The sequence below is a fragment of the Semicossyphus pulcher genome, unplaced genomic scaffold, assembly GCF_022749685.1.
Source record: "Semicossyphus pulcher isolate SPU_LCO1_2020_fin unplaced genomic scaffold, fSemPul1.0.p SCAF_20, whole genome shotgun sequence".
NCBI lineage: Eukaryota > Metazoa > Chordata > Actinopteri > Labriformes > Labridae > Semicossyphus > Semicossyphus pulcher.
The window spans coordinates 9958925-9979300 of NW_027211694.1; the positions used below are offsets into that span (position 1 = coordinate 9958925).

At 41.8% G+C, this 20376-nt stretch overlaps 1 protein-coding gene across 1 annotated transcript in view; it reads right to left on the reverse strand.

Moving 5' to 3' along the window:
* cacna1c (calcium channel, voltage-dependent, L type, alpha 1C subunit) overlaps positions 1-20376 on the reverse strand; it is a 214659-nt gene that overhangs the window by 139865 nt on the left and 54418 nt on the right. Inside the window, exons 2-3 of the mRNA XM_069670681.1 lie at positions 12472-12895; positions 4874-4979 (exon numbers count right to left, since the gene is read on the reverse strand). Of these exons, the coding sequence (XP_069526782.1) occupies positions 4874-4979; positions 12472-12895 (530 nt within the window). The remainder of the gene's footprint in view (positions 1-4873; positions 4980-12471; positions 12896-20376) is intronic.

Below are 20376 nucleotides of genomic sequence, written 5' to 3' on the forward strand. Positions count from 1 at the left end.
ATATTGTGAAACACAGATGTCACCTCTGAGGTCAAATGTCAAACAGAAGAACGCTACAACAAATCAAAGGTGATCGCAAAAGTACACAAAAAATCCTTGTTTTCACAGGTATTCACCTCTTTTAAAGCACTATTATCAACACAGTTGCAGCCTCCTGATTATAGAAGCCACACAATTTGATTCTAACTGTGTGTAATAGAGTTTCAGTTGACAGTCAGATAACTACAAATTTATCTGGTGCTTTTTCTGAGGACGTATTGTAGCATAACCAACAATATAAAGACAAAGAGACACATCAAGAAACTCCAAGAAAAGGAGATAGAAAAGGACGATTCAAGGAGTATGGATGGGAATAAAGGGCCAGTTCGCCGATGAAGGGCGCAATGCATGCTGGGTGTTGTAGGAATGTAGAATGGGCGAAACCACAAGCTGTTTGTACAACTTTCTCCACAGCTATGGCGCCAATTTCAAATATTGTTGCTTCTATCGATTACAGAGAACACCAGCTTTGACTGACGGTGGCTTTTTCCAGAGGTGAATTGCTCCTTTAAATGTAAATCAATCATATCGTATCATTCATATATTCATACGGCAACATAGATTGTTTCAGGACTATTGTCAGTATGAAACGAGAAAAACAGTAAGTAAAGAGAGAAGATGTGGTTGCGTGTGTGTGTTGGGCTCCATTAACCTCTGAAATGTGATTCATTGACTTAAAGCTGCTTGTTTCACATGCCTGCTGCACAGCCGGGAGCTAATTCATCTAACATTAAACACCCCGTCACCCTCTGCTGGTACAGACACACACCTCAGCACACACAAATGAGCCACAGCGAACATCCATGAATACAAGTGAAAGATATGAAACATGGCTCAACAACTGTAACACACGCAGAATCAAACCTCAATCTCTGAGAATCCCATTATGCCTTATCATTGCTTACGAGATTTGGTGTCAAAAGTGTGTGTTGTGTGTGTGTGGGAGTCCTCTCTCTCCATCTCTAATCAGGTGTATTGATTAGCAAATTGCTTGGTTATGACATCATTATTCTCTCCATCTAAAAGTATCCATATTGATCTGATTAGGTGGAGGAATGGAGGGAGAGCGAGAGGGAGAAAGTGATTAAGCAGAAAAAAGGAGAGGGAGGGGAGAGAGATAAAAAGAGTAGAGGGGGGAAAATAACAGTTACAAAACAAAGAAAGTTAATAGAAGTTTTGAAATAAAAAAAGAAACATTGTAGTTTAAAAACTGAGCTGAACAAATTGCAGCAGAAATGTCCTCCCTGAGAGAAAACACTTTGGAGCACTTTGGTTCCTACCCGTCTTTTCTCTCTAACCAAGGACAGATGAGGAGCATCACTACGGTTACCATATCCATGACAACCTCTCCCGCTGCTATTATTGGGCATGTCGTCAAGGAGACAGAGCGGCTCATTATGGGATGCGGACCGAAATAGAAATCTTGTACTGGAAGCAATACAACAGATCTCTGCTATTACATAAGAAAGACTTGTGCAAAGCTAGCGAGGGGGTGCCGTATTGATTGTGAAACTCAGGCTGGATCACACGCAGGGTCAGGGGTAAATATAAAGAACAACGTCAGGGTGCTGGGAAGAGTCATGATGCAGCTGTTTTTGACAAAAGACTTTTGTGTAAGCCTGAAGATTTTCTGAATCGATTAAAACTGGCAAAACATGAAGAACTAACTTTGTTTCTGAGCAAACAAAGCCACAAGAGGCTAAGCACAATGTGTCACCTCAACTGACAACAAGCCTGAACAAAGGGGGAAGGATGGCACAAATGAATTTACACGAGGGGCTCAGGGCGGGCCGAATTAAAAGAGCTTTGATTTAGGGGATATTTAAAACCCTCCTGTGGCTCCAGCTCACATTAAACTTAATGAGAGGGGTGCCTCAGTTTTGTAGCGCTGGAACGCAAAGGTGACACTGTAAGCAATAACTTTCAACAGTGTCCGGACGGCTCAGACAATCAGCAGGGCTTCCTGCTGGTAAGACAGTAAGGTCACAGTTTCATTCTTCCCAAAATGTGCATGAAGAGGCATTTGGTCTTTCTGAGTTTACTCCCTGCATGCAGCTCTGGATAAACCCATCATCTATATGACTAAGATGACAATATAATAAGAATAAAAGTCTCTGGAAAATTAACCAATTTAATGTAAAAAGGATCCTGGCAGTCTTCGGTTTAATTACTGTTTTCAGAGCACAATGACAGAACTGAATAAGGCCAACAGCCAAACACAATATAAACATAGTTAACATGCATGTCTGGGAATGTCAGAGGAAGCTTTGTTTCTAAACGTGATGTCTTCATTCTGACTCATGTTGGGAACATAACAAGCAATCAATGGTGTAATAGTTTATAGACACAATGTGTATATTAATCATGATCTTTATAATATTTGCAGTGAGATGGGACACATTTGGCAGCACTGTCAGGCTTAGTATAAGCAGTCAAAGCTGGTGTTCTCTGTAATCGGTAGAAGCAATAATATTTGAATTTGGTGCCATAGTTGTGGAGAAAGTTGTACATTCCTACAACACCCAGCGTGCATTGCGCACCTCACTCTGAAAGGAACGGCCCAGCGAGAGAAGCTGGAGCAAAATACTACCGTCAAAATCGTCGTTCTGCAGTCTACATTACAAACCTGATGATTTTGAACCAGACATGACATCGGGGGCGAGCATCCTAGATTGAGGAAGTGTAGTTTAGCGCGCTCCCTCGCCTCCGACAGAAGACGCGTTTAACACAGTCTGGCGGAGGTTTTCCAGGGCCCATTGGAGAAGCGGATAGCGTCCTCCAAAGGCGCAGAGCCAAACTGTATTTTTTATTCTACCATAATGGCATTAGCTCCCCATAATAGCATGATAGCAATGAGGTTGAAAATCTGCGAACTGGCCCTTTAAGATCTGTCCGACACATTGCAATCACTACAAAATACATTATCTGAGGCGATCACTAATTTCACTAATTCGCTATTTTTTAGGCAACATGGTGCTTTGGAAACATTTAATCTTACATTGAATGAACACCAGCATTTTCTGCACTTGGGGACTTTTATGTTGGAGGACACAATGTTTTCTTTGGCACTGTATATTTGACAACAACCTTGTCGGACCTAAAACAGCTCAGACTCAATTCAGCCCAGTTATTTAGACCGTTCCACAGCATTTAGCCGTCTTTGTGACAATTTATCACAAACATAGACAAAAAATTTACTAATAAACACACACACACACAGATACATAGTTCAACCATATATTTAAGCCTCTGGTCCATCTGCACGCGGCTTCCTGTCTGTCAGAAGGTGATAAAACTAATTGACCACAGCTGTGGTGGTGTTGAGTTGTTTGTGTACGTGTACATGGGAGTGTTGAGTCTTTTCATTAACTGGTTGGGGTGGGGGGAAGGGGTCACTAGTAGGGTCCCAAATAACTCTGCAAGTATAGAAGACCTGAAAATAGATTCATTTAGGGGGACAAACTCTTTTGTGTGTGAGAGAGTGTGCCTGTGAGTCTTAAATTGGCTCTGAAACTGGCAAAGGTATTCTAATAGCTGCAATGTAGGCCTTTCACAGACTACAGAGAGCGATACAGAGAGGCAGAGAGAGTGGGTGATGGTCACAGATTAAGACGATGAAAACAGCTGTCCTCCCTCAGTCCTATTTACTCTTCCACTGAGTCATATACCTGAACTGACACTGTATCATTAAAGGACAAATCAGAGGCTAGATACACAGCAAAAGAAATAAAAGAAAGCATGAATAAACACGATTTAAAAAATGCCTAGATAGTACGGCGCGAGCTCTCAGGAAGTAGTGGATGTGTCTAAATCATTATTAGAAAGAAAAAAAGGAAAGAATCAAAGTGACAGATGTTGTCCGGCCTTAGAGGGATTAGCGCCCTCCTCGCAGTAATACACTGGCATACATCTGCAAGCTGACACACACACTCACACCTGCACATAAATTGTACAGATGTGTGTAATCATATTGATTTATAGCACTGTGACTGAGTAGCAATCCCAAAGTGTCACATGGGATTGGATCAAGACCCCTGCAACCCTCAAGGATAAGCTGGAATAGCCAGCAGAAGGATGTTGATTTGTATGAGCACAGAGCCACACACTGCTTTACACACACACACACTCACACAACCTGGTGAGCGGCCAGGTTTAGGTAATTAAATATAAGGTTTGGCAAGAAGCAGCCTGAAATATAACAAAGTTTGGACGCAACAGATGTCTTTGTTTTGTATGATATTTTTGTTTTACTTTCAAAATATCAAATTATACTACATTTAGTAGAATGGACTGGATGCACTGACATAAGTGCGCGCAATTACTCAATCAAAACAACTATTTTCTCCTTAGCCAAAACTTTTCTGTTGCCCACAAGAAAATTATGCTTCGCGTTTGATCAAATGCCTCAGACTGTAGAGTCCATCAAAATAACTAAAACCTTTCACTTTCCTCAGGCTCCAAAGCAGAACATTCAAATCAAGCACTCTGTGTTATCCAAACAGTCAATGAAAAAAGCAAATGATGCTCAGAGTAAGTAAGACGGTACGTAGCTTGTCCCCTTCTGCTCCCATCTGTTAGTCCTCAACTGCCTTTCACTCTTTTCACTCACCTTCTTGAACCACTCAAAGTGTCAGACAGAATCAGCTGGAACCGTACAAATGACATCCTGCTCAGTTGTGCTAATTAACAGAAAAATCTGCATGTTTCATAAATCGACTACACTGCTAGTAATGTTACATCCACAAAGGAAACTAAGCAGTTACTTAAACCAGCATCCATTGGACCAGACAGCAAAGAGAGAGCGTATTTATCTGTAAAGAAATATTGCACTCACCAGGTTGGAGTTGGTGGCGTTCGAGTCATCCTCAGGGAAGGGGATGTAGACAGCTAAGGCCACACAGTTGGCGAAGATGGTCATCAGGATGATGATCTCGAATGGTCTGAGAGGAGGGTTAAGGAAGATACAAACCCGAACAGAATACACAAAACAGAAGTGTTGGGATATTCACACAGTAGATTACATCACAAGTCTACAGGGTTCCTTTAAACTATCACCTGAGGACTGGTCAGAATTATATTCAGTTTAATTCTGTACCATTGTATTTCCGCTGGTCTTGGGCTTATGTAACTAAATGTCTTAAACCTGAATGAATAGAGCTACATTTTGGAGTGAGTCTTATTAACCTCAGTTATATTACAGTCCTGGTATGCTTGTCCTTAGATCCCTCTTTGTATCAGCCCCCATTTTTTAAAGTTGTATGGCAATAATGGATAATTGCAGGAGCACACTTCCCAGATATCCAGAGAGTGTTGTATGTGTGACATCTACGGTTGGCTCCGGTTGTAACTCTTGATTTTCCTCGCTTGATGGTCGCTTTCCTTTTTAGACTGTTTGCCTTCATCTGAGCGTCAAATTTGTTTCTTTTTCTTTGGATCTTCACTTATTTTTGAAGTTGTATCTGTAGTCATCCATCTTTTCTTTGTTTGTTCAGCCATAGTAGATTCCTGTTTACTCGCAACACTTGCAGAGACCGGAAAAGCAGCCGCTTAGCTCCGCCTACCCTCTCTGGCAGACCAACCACTGCTGGGTGATGGAAAACGCGTCACTAACTGGGCGCTGCTTGACACCCTATCCGTAATACTGCAAATGCAAAGGCTTTCATCAGTGGGCCACAGGCTCAATCACCATTGTGTTACCTCATTCGGCGGTAGTGACTTAACAGACATTTGTTTAAATGAAAATCTTTGAGATCATCACTTTAAATACGAATCTATACACGTCAGGTTCAGGTAAGTTTTCAGCGTTGCTTGAGAAACTTCAGCACACACAGCACAAAATAAAACAGACACAGTATTCTAACCTTTCCAAATACAAAGTCTTCATATCAGGCCTGTTATTTCAACAATGAGGTATTTTTAAACAAGCTAATACATCCTTACATAAGCAGAGGTATATATACACACACAGCAAAGTGCACAAGCGGTGTACACAATGAGAGAGATCAAAGCTGTTGAGTTGGCCTTTTCCTTAACAATAAGACATATTGGGTCACTTAGGGAAGCTCTTTGTGTGTGCGAGGGGGGGACTACGGAGACAGTGCATGCCCTAATATGGGTGCAGCTAGGAGCAGGCCTGTCGCGTGGAAGACGGGATGTGGACGGGAAAAGAGTGGGAGCGAGATGGAATGAGAGAGAGGAGAGACGCAGAGGGTTTTTATATGGAACGGTCCTTGAGAGGGGAGTGACCTCATTATTTTTGGCCTCTGTGAGAGAGAGAGAGAGAGAGAAGTGAGAAAGAATGGAGAGAGAGAGAGAGAGGAGAGGGAGAGAGGGAATGTGAAGGAGAGATAAAGGAGGTCTGGTTTTCATCAACACAATTACTAACTGCCACTGCTGTCACCTCCTCCACCTCCCTCTGCTCTCTTCTTCCATTCTTTCCTTCCTTCCTTCCTTTATTCCTTTCCTCTTGGCTAAACTTCAAATTAGTCTAGACTCCAGACCTTGCGGTTTAACGTAAACAGCAATGTACTGATTAGTTGCCCTGTCAGAACCTCAGATCCAAAAGACAAACCATGAGCAAACAAATGTATCGTATAGCTCAAATTCACGTTTATGAAAGCAGTCTTTTCAAGCTCGAGAACCAGGTTTAAACATGTACTGCGCTGAATATGACTTTCCTGAACTTTCCATTCAATACACAAGAGAAAGTTTTAGCAGGTGGAAAGCCAAAGGGGGAGCATGCCCTTGTTGCTACACTATATCTGGTAACACACTCGGATGGGGTAAATGTGCAGAGGACATTGGATCTCAGTGTACTGGAACTTCTAAAATACCATTGGTGGTATATGGTCCACAGCTAAACGAGCACAGAAAGAGTTAGCAGCACTACTTCAGAGAGAAAGAGAGAAAAAGAAAGAAAATCTATTCATAATGTCCCCTGCAGTACCACATTACTCTATATAAAACCATAGACTGTATAAAAAGATGGACGACATGACAGCTCCCTGAAAGTGAAGCCAAACCCTCTCTATCGCCCCCTGTTGACTGGCTGCAGTACAGGTCATAAAGCCCACCTCCTCCATGTTAACAGATGGGACATGAGTCAAACTATAAAAACAAAACACGTCCAATACATTTTTCTCAAACATGGTTTCTTTCATTATAGTTAGTTCTTATCATGCTGATTTACATCCAAGTGTTCATTTTTTCAAGTTTAGTTTTAATTAGTTATTTGATGCTGTCAAAATGATGATTGACAGCTATGTTGACAAATCCGGCTCCTGCAGCCGATCTGTTCCTGATTAGCAGAGTAGAGGAGGAACGGCGAGAGGAGATGTAACTAAAACAATCACTACAGTCATTGAAGTTTACCTATCTGTGAACGTCTGTTTCAGACTAACACAAGAAGCTGTTATGCTGTTAAACACGCCGACGTGTGGGATCTTTTTTTTCGGTAAGTTAAGTGTGCGTTTTGGTTAGCAGAAGTGGCTACGGCGGCTCCACCCGCTGATCTCTACTGCGCAACTCTGGCTCCAAATGACGTCACCATCGCAAGATTTTGGCTTCAATTTTGTACACTGAGAGCAGATGGAGACGCGTCGTCCATCTATATATGCAGTCATTGTCGAAAACTATTCAGAACTGCATGCAGGTCAAGTTTAACCAAGGAATAAAAGGAACACAAATGGCTGCCTCCAAGGAGAGCTTAAGTCATAAGTCGCACCATCAAACGATCATTATAATTTCATTTTGAAATAGCTAGAAACTCTGAAGTGCTTTGTTTTTCAATCCTTAGTCCATTACCACTGATTTATAAAAATGACCCCATATGGATTGTAATAGACTCGAATGGTAGACGAGTGATGGATCTGTCTGGACAAATAAAAAGCCAACTTTCAGTTCAAATGAGTGGATGTGAACTTAACAACTTTAACAATCTCTCACTACCTATAATCACACCAGCAATCTTACTGCGTGTGGCCCCTTCAACAAACAGACCTGCTATCCCTTTCAGAGCCTTAACTACTGTTTTAGGAAAAGCTCTGCAGGGAGAAGAGCGAGAGCAGACAGAGAAAAAATATTATTGTGGGGCTGATACTTAGTATATGTTTGTATTAAGGATTGACCCTCAAGCATCATCGGGCCACAAGATCATTTGGCTCATTCAGCTTGGGACCGAAATGCATCAAAGTTAATCACTAACCCTTGTAGCAGGGGCTCGTTAAAACACACTCCAGACATGCGGGGACCCACAGAAAAACAGGCCTGTGACTCATTCTGGGTTTCCTGACCCATAATTTAAAAAACCCTTGAGGTCTGCTTCTATCAACATAATAATAAATCTACAGTCTGCAGTGCTGTTGAGAGCAAAACAACACTTGAAGGAAATTCTGCGGGTCTGAAGAGTAATGACAAAAAAACAAGTCTATTAGTATTGTACATTAATCAGCATAACAATAGCAAATATCCATATTTAAGAGCAAACTGCAGCACCAAAGAATATTAGGATTTTGCCCAAAGCTGAAAGTGGAGATTGACTCTGACAGCTCTTAAAAACAGCAGTAAATAAACTGAAAGTTTAATCAGCATCAAGCTAAGCAGGCTTCACAGCTGACATGATGTATTCTCAGGGTGCAGCAGTCTGAGGCATTTTGGATTTCAACATTTAAATTCAGCATTTTAACAAGTATATGCTTAAGACAAACTGTCACAGTTGGATGCATCCACATACACACCGCGAACACTCTGCGTTCAGCAGTCGCCTCACATAAACACCACATGCAGATAATCTCTTATCATGACAGCCCAAATAAGGAACCAGGGATGTTATCTGGGAGAGCAGGCTCAACACTATTATGTGTGAGTTTGGGAATATTATCTCTTTTCCTGATTGAGTTGAAAACGCATGCAAATAGTGTAACCCCTAATGTGAGGTGATGCAATACATAAGCTGTTGGTCAGGACGCAGAGGGTGTGTGTGTGAGTGTAAATGCACTCAATGGCACTTTTTCCAAACTACCATTTAGTGTGATTTCATATAGAGAACGTAGTAGTTAGATGTACACCTGCCCCCGCTCTCTCCTTGTCTCTCACGCTGACCTTGCAGTGTGCAGGTAATGCTTAAACGCTATAATTACACAGCATGAGTGAGTGCTGTGTCTCTGTGTGTGTGTGCTCGGGTCCTTCATCATCATCTGTGTGCGAGTATGTGCACGCTCTCAGCGAGTGTTTACGTGTGTGTTTGCGTGCGTGTGTACGCGTGCGCTCAGACAGGCCCCATCGACCTGTTGAGAGCAGCAGCTGTTGTCATGGTAACAGAGGAGGAGGAGAGGAAGATTTCGGATCTGCTATCTCTAGAGACAAAGGTACAGAATACACACACAAATACACACAAAGCCTATAGAATAACAACAGCACATGAATGCATCGCTTACACGCGTACAGTGAACAAAGGCGTACAGTGCAGAGGCTCAAAGTCACCCACAGGCTAATGTTCAAACACAAGCTGCATTTAAACAGGCCCACACTGCGGTAATGAAGGACATCCCAAAGTAGACTGTTTGGATAGACAAGCAGGCAGAAAGACTGACAGTTTGATGAGGGTTTTTGAACTAGTGAAGGACGAAATGTACTGTAATTTTAACGCTGTTCTGCTTCTTTAACGCTGTGTCTGAGACTCCTTCCTGTTTACTTCTTCCTCTCTTTGTGGTCTCTCATTCTCCCAGAGAGCCCTGCTTAATGTCCCTCATCTTTCCTCCGCTCATCTCCTCCCTCACCTCCTCTTCTATCACTCTCTTCCTGCCTTACTTCCCTGCCTCAGAGGTGTTTAAATGAATGATGCTGGGAATTGTGGGTAATGATCTGGGCGCTCATCAGTCATTGGATAAGATTCTTCCAGTGACCCTGAGGGTTTATGCATGCTTTTTTTTTTCGATTATTTTTTTAACAACATACGCTGGACAGGATATATCTACTACTGACATATTGACTTTTAATAATTACTATGAAAACACAGGGTGATCAGAAGGATCATGTGTCTGCATCCACAGCTTTAAGGAGATTAAAGACATTTGAAAAGGCAGGGCTGGTCCCATGGGAAATTTGGTCATCTGTTTAAGTGATATGCACTAATAAGATTCTGACTGTTCACATTAAACTGAGCAAAACCTTTAAAATAAACACTGAACTAAACAAAACCAAACAGTAATTTTGTTGTATACAGGTTTGTAAGAATGTCACAAAGAATTATGTCATTATTTATTGCTAGATATTTTTAAAATATTCCCTTGGCTGTGAAAATTGGTTTGCTGCAATCTGTTTTTCAGAGTTGAAAATGTATTTTCTTAAAAGCTCAACTGGAATAAACCTTAAGGCATATTTTGCGACTTGGGATTCAAACCAGAGTTATGATATTGATGTTCGAAGGTTGTATGTTTGATGTAGAATTATATTTAACTAGGATGCACGATACTGGATTTTTTGCCGTTATCCAATATGCTGATATTTTCCAACCCTTTTTGCCGTTCGATACATTAGGCACATGGTTTTTTTTTTCACCTAATTGCAGAGAACATCAAGTCTCCCCTGTAGTGGAATTGATATCATGCCTACTCTTATTGTAATGGCCAAAAACTGACATACCGCAGACATCTTTCTTCACGCTTGATGGAAGAGGCGTTGTACAAAAGTTTGATCACTCATGTTTCTGAGCGCACCTGAATGCAGCATCCCCCCCGAAAGACATGCCCAGACTTGTTTACTGCACCTACTACGGAGACATCAGTGATCGCCGACGGACTGTTTTTATCGTGTGTGCGTCCATGAATATGTAAGTTAGTTTTGCACTGATGTTTATGTTACTCTCTGTTAGCGTCGGCTTTGGCCGCAAGTGAATTTCACAGTATTTTTACACAGTACTTTTGTCCGACAATGTTGATAATGCATAAAGAATAATAATGACAATGCAACCCTCTTCACACGGACATACTAAACACACTACTGCTAACTCATCTTCTCTTTTATCACCAATTGGCTCTGCCTCTGCTTATCTCTTCTCCTCCCCTATCCTCTCCTCCCCTCACTCATTATTTACCCTTCCCCTGCTCTGTCATTTTTCTTGTTTACCTTCCTCGTCCTCCCCTGGATCCCTCCCTTTCTCCTGAGCTACTCTGCTCCATCATCTCTCCTGTCGACATCCATGTCCTGCCCACATCCCTGCCCTTCTCATTTCCCCAACCCCTCCTCTTCCTCTCCTCCTCTCCCTCTCAGGACGAAGTGTGACTCTGCTCTTGCTGAGTTCATGCTCATGCGGACCCTCTCCTATTATAGATCACTTTGACTGTGACACTGACCATTTCAGTCTCTCTCCCTTTCTCCCTCTATCCCCGCCTGAGGGAAAACCGAGTCATTATGTTCAGCAGCTTAAAAAATAGGAAAAAAATCCACAGGAGGGGAAGGGCAGAAGGGAGGACGATTGGAGGAATAGCAGGAATAAAGGGATTTGGATGGAAAGAGGGAATGAGAGACGGATAATAAATGCTGAGAGACGCGAGGGTATAGGGTGGAGGGAGCAAAGGGGGGAACAGAGGCATGGGTGGACCTGGGGGAGAGAGGACGAATGCAGATAGAAAGAGCTCAGGGAGAACTGCTGGGGAGAGGTGTGAAGGGGGATGAAAATGACACAATTTGTTTTATCTTCCTGTGAGAAAAGAATGGAAGATGAAAGAGGCAGAGAGAGAAAACAGAGAGAACGAGCCAGACGACAGACAGACGGAGGGGAAAAGGGATTAGGACACGTGATTGCGGAGCAGAGAATAACACCAAGGGAGACATATGAGAGGAGAGAGGTTTTTTAAGAAAGAAAGAGAGGCAGGGATGGAAGACAGAAAAGATGGATAATGAACAAAACAGGAAGTGGGATGCATATTTAACCTGTTTACTTTCTGCATGCCCTCCTTTCTTCTCCCTTATGCCATGACTTTTTTTTCTACCTGCATTACGCATTCACCCATGCATTCCACACTGGAGGGATGTGGCTGCAATGGTTACAGTATTACAGTAAATATGTGAGATTTGCAGAAAAAGATGAGCATCTCTATCTTTGGTTTAAGTTGGTTTAAGTTAAAATTACTAATGCACTCCATAAATGTGATGAAATGCCATTTATGCAAACATTGCACATGCATAAACCTCATCTGCCAGACTGAATGTAGGATACTAAAGGGGTAAGTAGAGTAAACCTCGTACATCATAAAACTTAAATCTTAAGAGGGCACATTTTGGAAACATCCTTGGGGCTATCCAGCAAAAGTGAATTGATTAAGATTGTTAAATACATGACCCTTACCCTAAAAGTAAAAGTGTACCATTTTGCATTATTCCACATCGCAAACACTAAAAACAAAGCTACACCCATGGTTAGTTAAAGGATACTTCCACTCTACGATGCTGATGCAGGCCCTGCGGATGGGGTTCTTGAGTGTGAGACAGAGCAGGGCCCGTGGCGGCCTTGTGGCTGTCGTCGTCGTCTGTTTCTTGGGCTTTGAGCTGTAATGTTGTCTCTTTCTTTGCGTGGAGCTGGCCGTGGAGATGGGCCCGCCCCCTCCCGACCCAAGCCCCGCTCCTCCGCTAGTCGCGGCGTTGCCCATCATCTTCGCCTGCCGCGCAGCATCGATGGCTGCCTGCCAACTCAGGGCCGCCCCCGGTGTGGCTATGTGCTCAGGAGCCAGGCCCACCACGCCCACCCCGTGGTTGACCCCGCCCCCTCCTCCACCATGGTCACTGTGGCTTCCAGTGCCACCGTGCTCATTGGTCAGTCCGGGGGGAGGAAGGGGGGGAGGGGGAGAGTAGTCGGAGCCTGGAGAGGGAAAGAGAAGAGAGGGGAGAGAAAAGTTAGCAAACAACACATTTAACCATCAGCAAGCTCTTAAATCACTGATTTAATGCATCACACATGGCTCCTTAATGTTGATACAGTGTTTAAATTTTCTACAGCTTGTTAGTTTACTTTGGAGGCTTTAGGAGGGTTTGAAATGTTGACACATCAGTTAGTGAGCCCTGTATATGTTTCAGACATTGAAATGTCTCCCTGTAGAATAGGCCGATGACTAATAGACTCCCATCTGTCAAGCAAGTACAACAGAGCTAACTGTGTGATGTTTTGCTTCAAAGCATATTGTGTAGGTTAAGCAGTCCATTCACTTTGTGTCAACACAAACACACAACACCACTCATCAGAGCACTACTGGCTGGTGTTACGATCATTCGACTGCTACTACTTGTCATAAAAACATTTAATTTCATCCTCTAAAAAACATTTCATTTCCAAATTTTAAAGCAAAACAACATAAAAACACTTTGAATATAGTTGAGAAATAACAAATATGTTACTAGTATGTAATAATGACAGGTGTCACGGGTTACGCATTCATTCAGAGGGAGAAAGGCAGTGGGTATAGTCTCAGTATAAAAGTACAAAACTGCAGGAAAAGAAATGTATGAACAGAAGAAAAGAAGAATGTAAGAGTGAAATGAGAGACAGAATTACAGTAATCTCAGCGAGATTACATAAATGTATCACCCAGACAAATTGTAGGAAAAAGGATGAATGAGTAAAAGTACTGTAAGAGCGAGCGGATTATCCATACTGTACAGTATGCTTAGCCAGATTAAAGACAGCTACAATATCCTCTTAGCCCACCCTTCCCTCTGACATCAGAACAAGGTTTACACATATACTCTCACCCTACACACACTTTTCAGGTTTAAGATAATGCAGATTTGTGTTGCTTTCAACTGTTTACCTCAACACAAAACTAATCATGCAAAATTGCATATTATTACCTATGTTATCTACATGCTGAGTTTCGTCAAATAAGACTTAATGTAATTCCTAATTCATAAATCCTATGAATGCAAAGCTACTTTGGGAGAGTAAGTAGTTTACTAAAAACTGTAAAAAAAAACGCTGTAAAGTAAATCCAACCTGTGCTGTTATAACAGAGATAAGGAGGAGAAAAATTGAAAGAGTTGTGCAGGGAGAGTGATGGACTTATCCCGTAAGCTTACTATGATTACAGAGGGTTCATAATGCCTTCTGAAATCCCATTCAGAGATTCCCATTTCTACATACGAACACAGTGGATGATGATGAAGTGTGAGGAAACACTACATCTGATACCGATGAGTTGTAACAATATCACACTATCATATACATATATATACCTGAGAAGCATCCACCTTCATAGGTTGTGCTAACTATCGAAAGATGCTGCTGGTAATTTTAAATCATTATTCCTATTAATTACCTTATTCAAAAATTAGACTTAGACTTAGACTTAGACTCAACTTTATTGATCCCTTTGGGATGACTCCCTCTGGGAAATTCAGTCTCCAGCGGCTATATACTGCACTATATACTTCACAAATAACCGGTCCATGCAATACTTGAATTTACAGATATGGTACAGAGGTTTTAGAATAGTGGGGGTGCTCATAGGCCAAGCTCAAAGCTGACACTTTGACATGTTACATTAGGAAAAGTACAGCAGGTGTTACTAACGATGCCTTGAAACTATGACAATAAGCAGCAGCAGGTCCCTGTTTCAAAGGCAGCTTCAGAATGGAGCCATGATTACTTTAATTAGTTACACCTGTGCGTTTGTGTGAGTATATTAGTTAAATAAAATAACATAAAATAAAATAAAGTGGTTAAAATAAAATGAAAAGTGATACAAGGAACTAAACAACTCGCAAGTCAGTCAGCTTAACTAACATATGACTTGCAAACACAACAACACTGATGTTGCCGGAAGGCTTTTCCTTCTTTTGGCGGAAGCTAGCTGAGACGCCCCGCTAGCAGTCGATGCCCACTTACACTACATGCTACTTAATGTGAAAATATAACCATATTTTTTGCGTAATACTGATTATTTTGACTAATTAATTTGTCACATACCCAGGTGTGCAGCCAGACAGGAGCTCAGTCACTTTTCACATGACCAGGGGGAAAAGTACGGGCAAAGCTTGAATCATTTTTCTACATAATGACGTTTCAACCATATTATTATGACTTTATTACCTAATCCATATTAGGGATGAAGGAAGGTTTGAAAATCACCAGGTGTTTACAGGGGTTACTGTTTAGTTATATAGTATTTAGTCTTTTTTATTTTTATTTCATTTTTCACTTCATTACACTATTAATATGTAAATGTATAGATAATTGTCTATGCGTATGTGGGTACACACATATATATATATATATATATTAATATAGTCAAATATAAAAACGATAATCTTTAGAAATTTGTAGTAGTATTTGGTAGTAATTGGTGATAAATATTAAATATTTAAACAAGTTTAAGATAAAAAATATAGGTTTGATAATTATCCAGTCAGCTTCCTTATTTTTTCTAATCAATGACTAAGAGAGAAGGGGTAGAATTTAATAAGTTTGTACTTCTTCCCATTAGTTTTCGGATGTGTAAATCGAATTAACAGTGTTTGACAAATATTATTATTATTTTCTTCCTTTGCAGGTTACTTTTCATTGTTTGTAAATATTACTTATTTCTGTCTGACTTCTTTTATTGATATTGCAGTTTACTGTAATTTGGACATTTTTAACAGCATGCAAATAATATTTGTTTCGATAAGCGCCATAAAAAAACGATTTTATTTTTATTAAAGCTAAAATAAAACTGTAATATCCAAAAGGTAATTTTAAATCAAATGCACTGACAAAGCAACAACAACAAGATATGTCCGCAAATATAAAGTAGTGTGCTTTCAATGCAGCACTAATGCCCAAGGAGGAGGTGTTCTTCACATTCATCAGCGGTGAAGTCACAGCCAATCAGTGCCGCTGAGCCTTATGGGAAATACCACTGTGGCTCCAATTTAGGGCATCTCATAACTTGGAAGGAACTATATTTTCCCCATTTTTGTCTAAACTCTTGCATTGATTATAGGATTTCTGTGATTTTTAAAAGTCATAGCAAACGTCATTTTTAAAATAGATCTAATGAACATCTGCGTGTTTCCCAGACAAGGCTGGAAAAAAACAAACTTTCCCTTTTCTTTCCACTATCGACTCCGGTGTGAGTTAATATCTGCTTCCTGACTGCTGTTGCACATCATCATCTCTCTCCTTCCCTCACTATCTCCCACAAACACACACGTACACACATAATCACTTTCAGCATATTGTACTGCTGCGTGATCAGTTTATCTCACACTGCCTGCCCCTCTCACAGGGTGTACCCCACTGAGAGCGTGTGTGTGTGCCCTGCATGAGTGAGAGTTTGAGGATTAGAGGGGAGTAAAACTTTAATAATACTCGGCTCGATAATCTGTCTGTCTGACTGCATGTCTCTCTGTATGTCTGTCCTGTCTCATGCATATGCAAAGTCATGTGTGTGTGTGTGTGTTGAATGATAGACTGTGTGCTGTGACTGACTATAATTCCATTAGCAGCTCTTATTCTGCAGGGGGGGGAACACCAGCTTGGGGAAATATGATTCTGACTGAAGGGGAAAGGGAGGAGAAGGAAAGGATGAAGGGAACGAAGAAGAAAAGGAAAGAGGATAAAGAAGACGGGATGCAGGAGGGAGGGGGATGGATTTACAGTAGGAGGAGGGAGAAAAAAGGCGAAAGGATGGAGAGACAAGGAAGGAAGCAAAAGGAGGAACTGAGAAAAAGTGGGTGAAAGACTAGGATGCTTAACCAAGAGAGACAGGGCTTAATCCAATTATTTATCCATCCATCATATGACTTTAGTGCAGAAAATATTTCACACTAATTCACTCTAATAGTATTACTGTCAGTGCAGTCAGTGGTGTTAGTGCAGTCAAAGGTTTTCACAGTACTTCAGCCAAGCAAAGGCTGACACTGTACGAGAGTCAGGGATTGTTGCAAGTGGGATTAATGTTATACTTACTAAATTACACTACTGTATAGGTCTCATACTGCTCTGTAATACATACGTTAATGTTTTAAAAGCATTCCAAACAATGACTACAGTAGTGCGAATAAATCCAATAACAATTATCTGTCACATTTTGGTGTTTTAAAGGAGCAGTTCACCCCCTGGAAAAAAACGCTGTCAGTCAAAGCTGGTGTTCTCTGTAATCGATAGAAGCAATAATAGCTGTGGAGAAAGTTGTACAAACAGCTCACGGTTTCGCCCATTCTACATTCCTACAACACCCAGCATGCATTGCGCCACTCCCTCTGAAAGAAAGAGACGCTGGAGTCAAATACTATCGTTTTCGCTGCAGGCAACGGCTCAGAGCGGTACAGAATCCGAAATAAGACGAGAATATACAAGTGGATCGTCTAAAAAATCTTCAGGTCTGCAGTCTACATTTGAAACTTGATGACTTTGAACGAGACATGACATCGGAGGCAGGCATCCTAGATTGAGGAAGTGTAGTTTAGCAAGCTCCAATGGGCCCTGCAAAGCCTCCACCAGACTACGTAAAGCATGTCATCTGGTGGAGGTTTTCCAGGGCAATAGACTTTTTTGACAGCAGACATTGAAATATGTAATAATAGGAATAGCACAGGTGTATATATGGGAGTGGGGTTTTACACTGGGATTTAGTTAAACCAATAAGAGCTCTGTGTGAATATAAAGTAGTCAACATGGAAGTTTGGATCTAGTAGGCCTCTTCTTGGGACTCTTAAGAGATGCAAAACAGACTGTGAGCGGGTTGTCCATTCATCGTAAAGTTGATGGTTCAATCCCTGTCACTTTTAGTCTGCACAAAGTCTGCTTGTGCAAAATACAGAGCCCCACATTTGCTTGTGTGATGAGTTATTGCATTATATCTAACAATGGATGGTGGGTGAATGTGACATCTCGTCTTATGTGCTTTGGAAGACTTGTGAGGTGCTTTGTAAGTGCAGTCCATTAACTGCACCTGTGAGGGTGGAGGAAATTAAACCAACATCATTGTAATTAGTGCAAGTGAGTGCACATACTAGCTCTGTCTACTTCCATCCTGAGCTATTAAGCTGGTGTAATTATAACACCTGTGTGGCTCTGCGTGGTCTTTACCATCAGTATGCATTATCATATATAAGACAGACTTTTCCATGAGTGATTTTTGTTCAAGCTTTGAGTGCTGAATTTAGCTCGTGTATACGCTTAAAACAGAATAAAATATACCCGATTCGAACACAGCGGCAGAGAGGCCCATTTTATAAGAATTTAAACATCAGTCCTTAAACTGTAAAGACAGTCGGCATCACTCTAACTGAACTTGAAGTGAACCTAACCGAGCCGAACTTCAGTGTGAGCCGAGCTGCAGACCGTAATGAGCTGTGGTACGGACTGCAGTCAGCGGAGCTGTTCTACTTAATGATAAAGACTGGAGAGAGATGCTATCACTGCAACTCGGAGCACCCTGCCGTAAAATGTCATTACGCACACACACGCACGCACACACACAGCCTATAAGACAAATGGTTATAATGTTGCTTCACAGTAGAAATTACAGCTGCATCGCTGCATCACCTCATTCAAACTTCCCTAAGTTGCTCTGCTCGTTCAATAGGCTCGACCAGATAACAGACGGCGAATCGGACCAATCACATTATCCCGTCCTGAATCAGTCTCTCACATCATCTCCTCTGTGTGCCCTTTCTTCATCGATGTCTGTCCGTCTCATTTCTCACACTATCCCCTCCATCTGCTTTCCATTCTCCTCCGCTCGTCCCAACAGGGATCTATTTGGGCGGACAGTGATGATGTAATTATCAGTCAATTAACTGATGATGACACCTGATCAGACGCTAATTAATGGGTGGATGCACACACGCAGCCACGCACGCACACACAGAGGAGTCTAAACTTGCAGTGGCTTTAATTCAAAATCTAAAAAACTCCCACAAGACACACACACACTTCTACACACGCTGATCCACACACTTATGCACACAGTCATCCGCCATCCCAGCTGAATTGTCGTTTTATTTTGAAAGATGACCCCCTTTGCTCCTTAACCTCTTTTGCCTCCTCCTCTCTACGTCTCCTTCTTCCTACTCTCCTTCCCCTTATTGCCAAATCATTCATCCATCTCTTCCTCTTCTTCATCCCTCCATACCTGTTAACAATCCCCCTCTTCTCCCCCTTTAATCTATATAGCTGTCACTCCCTCCATTGGTTCTCCAGCAGCGTACAAGTTCATTTTCAGCCGTGCACCCTTCCTCCTCTCCTCCATCAATCTAACCCCTCCTCATCTCTTCATTTTTCTCCTGCTTGCTTGCCTCGCTGCTTCTCATGCTTTCTCCCATCACTTGCCTCTCTGTCATTTTCAAATAGCTGACAAGTATTCTCTTTCGTGCCCTCTCTCTCGTCTCTACCTTCTCAAGTGGGTAGTCCATCGCTGGTGTTATGCGCAAGACTGCTGCTTTTTTCCCGCCTTTACAACCACTCTTGGTCGTTGATTTAGGACTAAACAATGAAAATGAAACAGCGTAATGGAGGCAAACTCTTGCGTACGGTGGCCTACAAGGGCAAAAGTGCTGCAGCAGCCCAGACGGTTTCCATTAGGAGATTAAAGCTGCAAAATCAGAAACAATGCAAATTCAAAAACGCATGCAATCATCCCAAACGTGCTGCAAAAACCTAAAATGAACATGTCAAAGACATAAACCCAGAAAACAAATGCAACAGAAAAACGCTGCTTATCCAGTCATTACAGCAGAAGTGCTCCAGGCCTGCAGGGGGCGCTAATTGGAACTGGATTTTGGTGACATGTATTCAGCTGTAGTAGCTGCATTATCTTTTGTAGGTGTTGTTTAACTTGCATTAGCTGTCTCACAATCCAGGGGTCGCAGCCTTTGAAGGAGGCGGTCCACAGAGGATGCTCCATTACTTATCTTGTCACTTACTCATACTTGTATAAAAGTTGTATATACCTTGTGATTTTATATGTATCCCTCGTATTTTTTATTTTTTATTCATCTATCTATTCTTATTTTTTTACACTGCATTCACTGACTTGTTACTTTGTCTTGGTACTGCTGTAACACCTGAATTCCCCCCCAGTCTGCCTGCGCAGACCGTTAAAGCCGAACTGAAATGAGACGGACTGGTCTACCCTTGCGTCACCAAACGCTGCTCCTATCGCCTAGCAACAGGTAGCTAGTGGGCTAACTAGCTAGCATAACTAACGTCGAGTAAGTTATCCTATCATTTTAAAGATAATTTGTTTCAAGGGCCCTTCAATTTCTTAAACATGCAACCGGCCTTCAAATACGGCCTTCGGAGGCTGCAGCCCCTGGATTGGGACACAGCTTGTGTCTGAATTTGCAGCCTGTTTCTGCAAA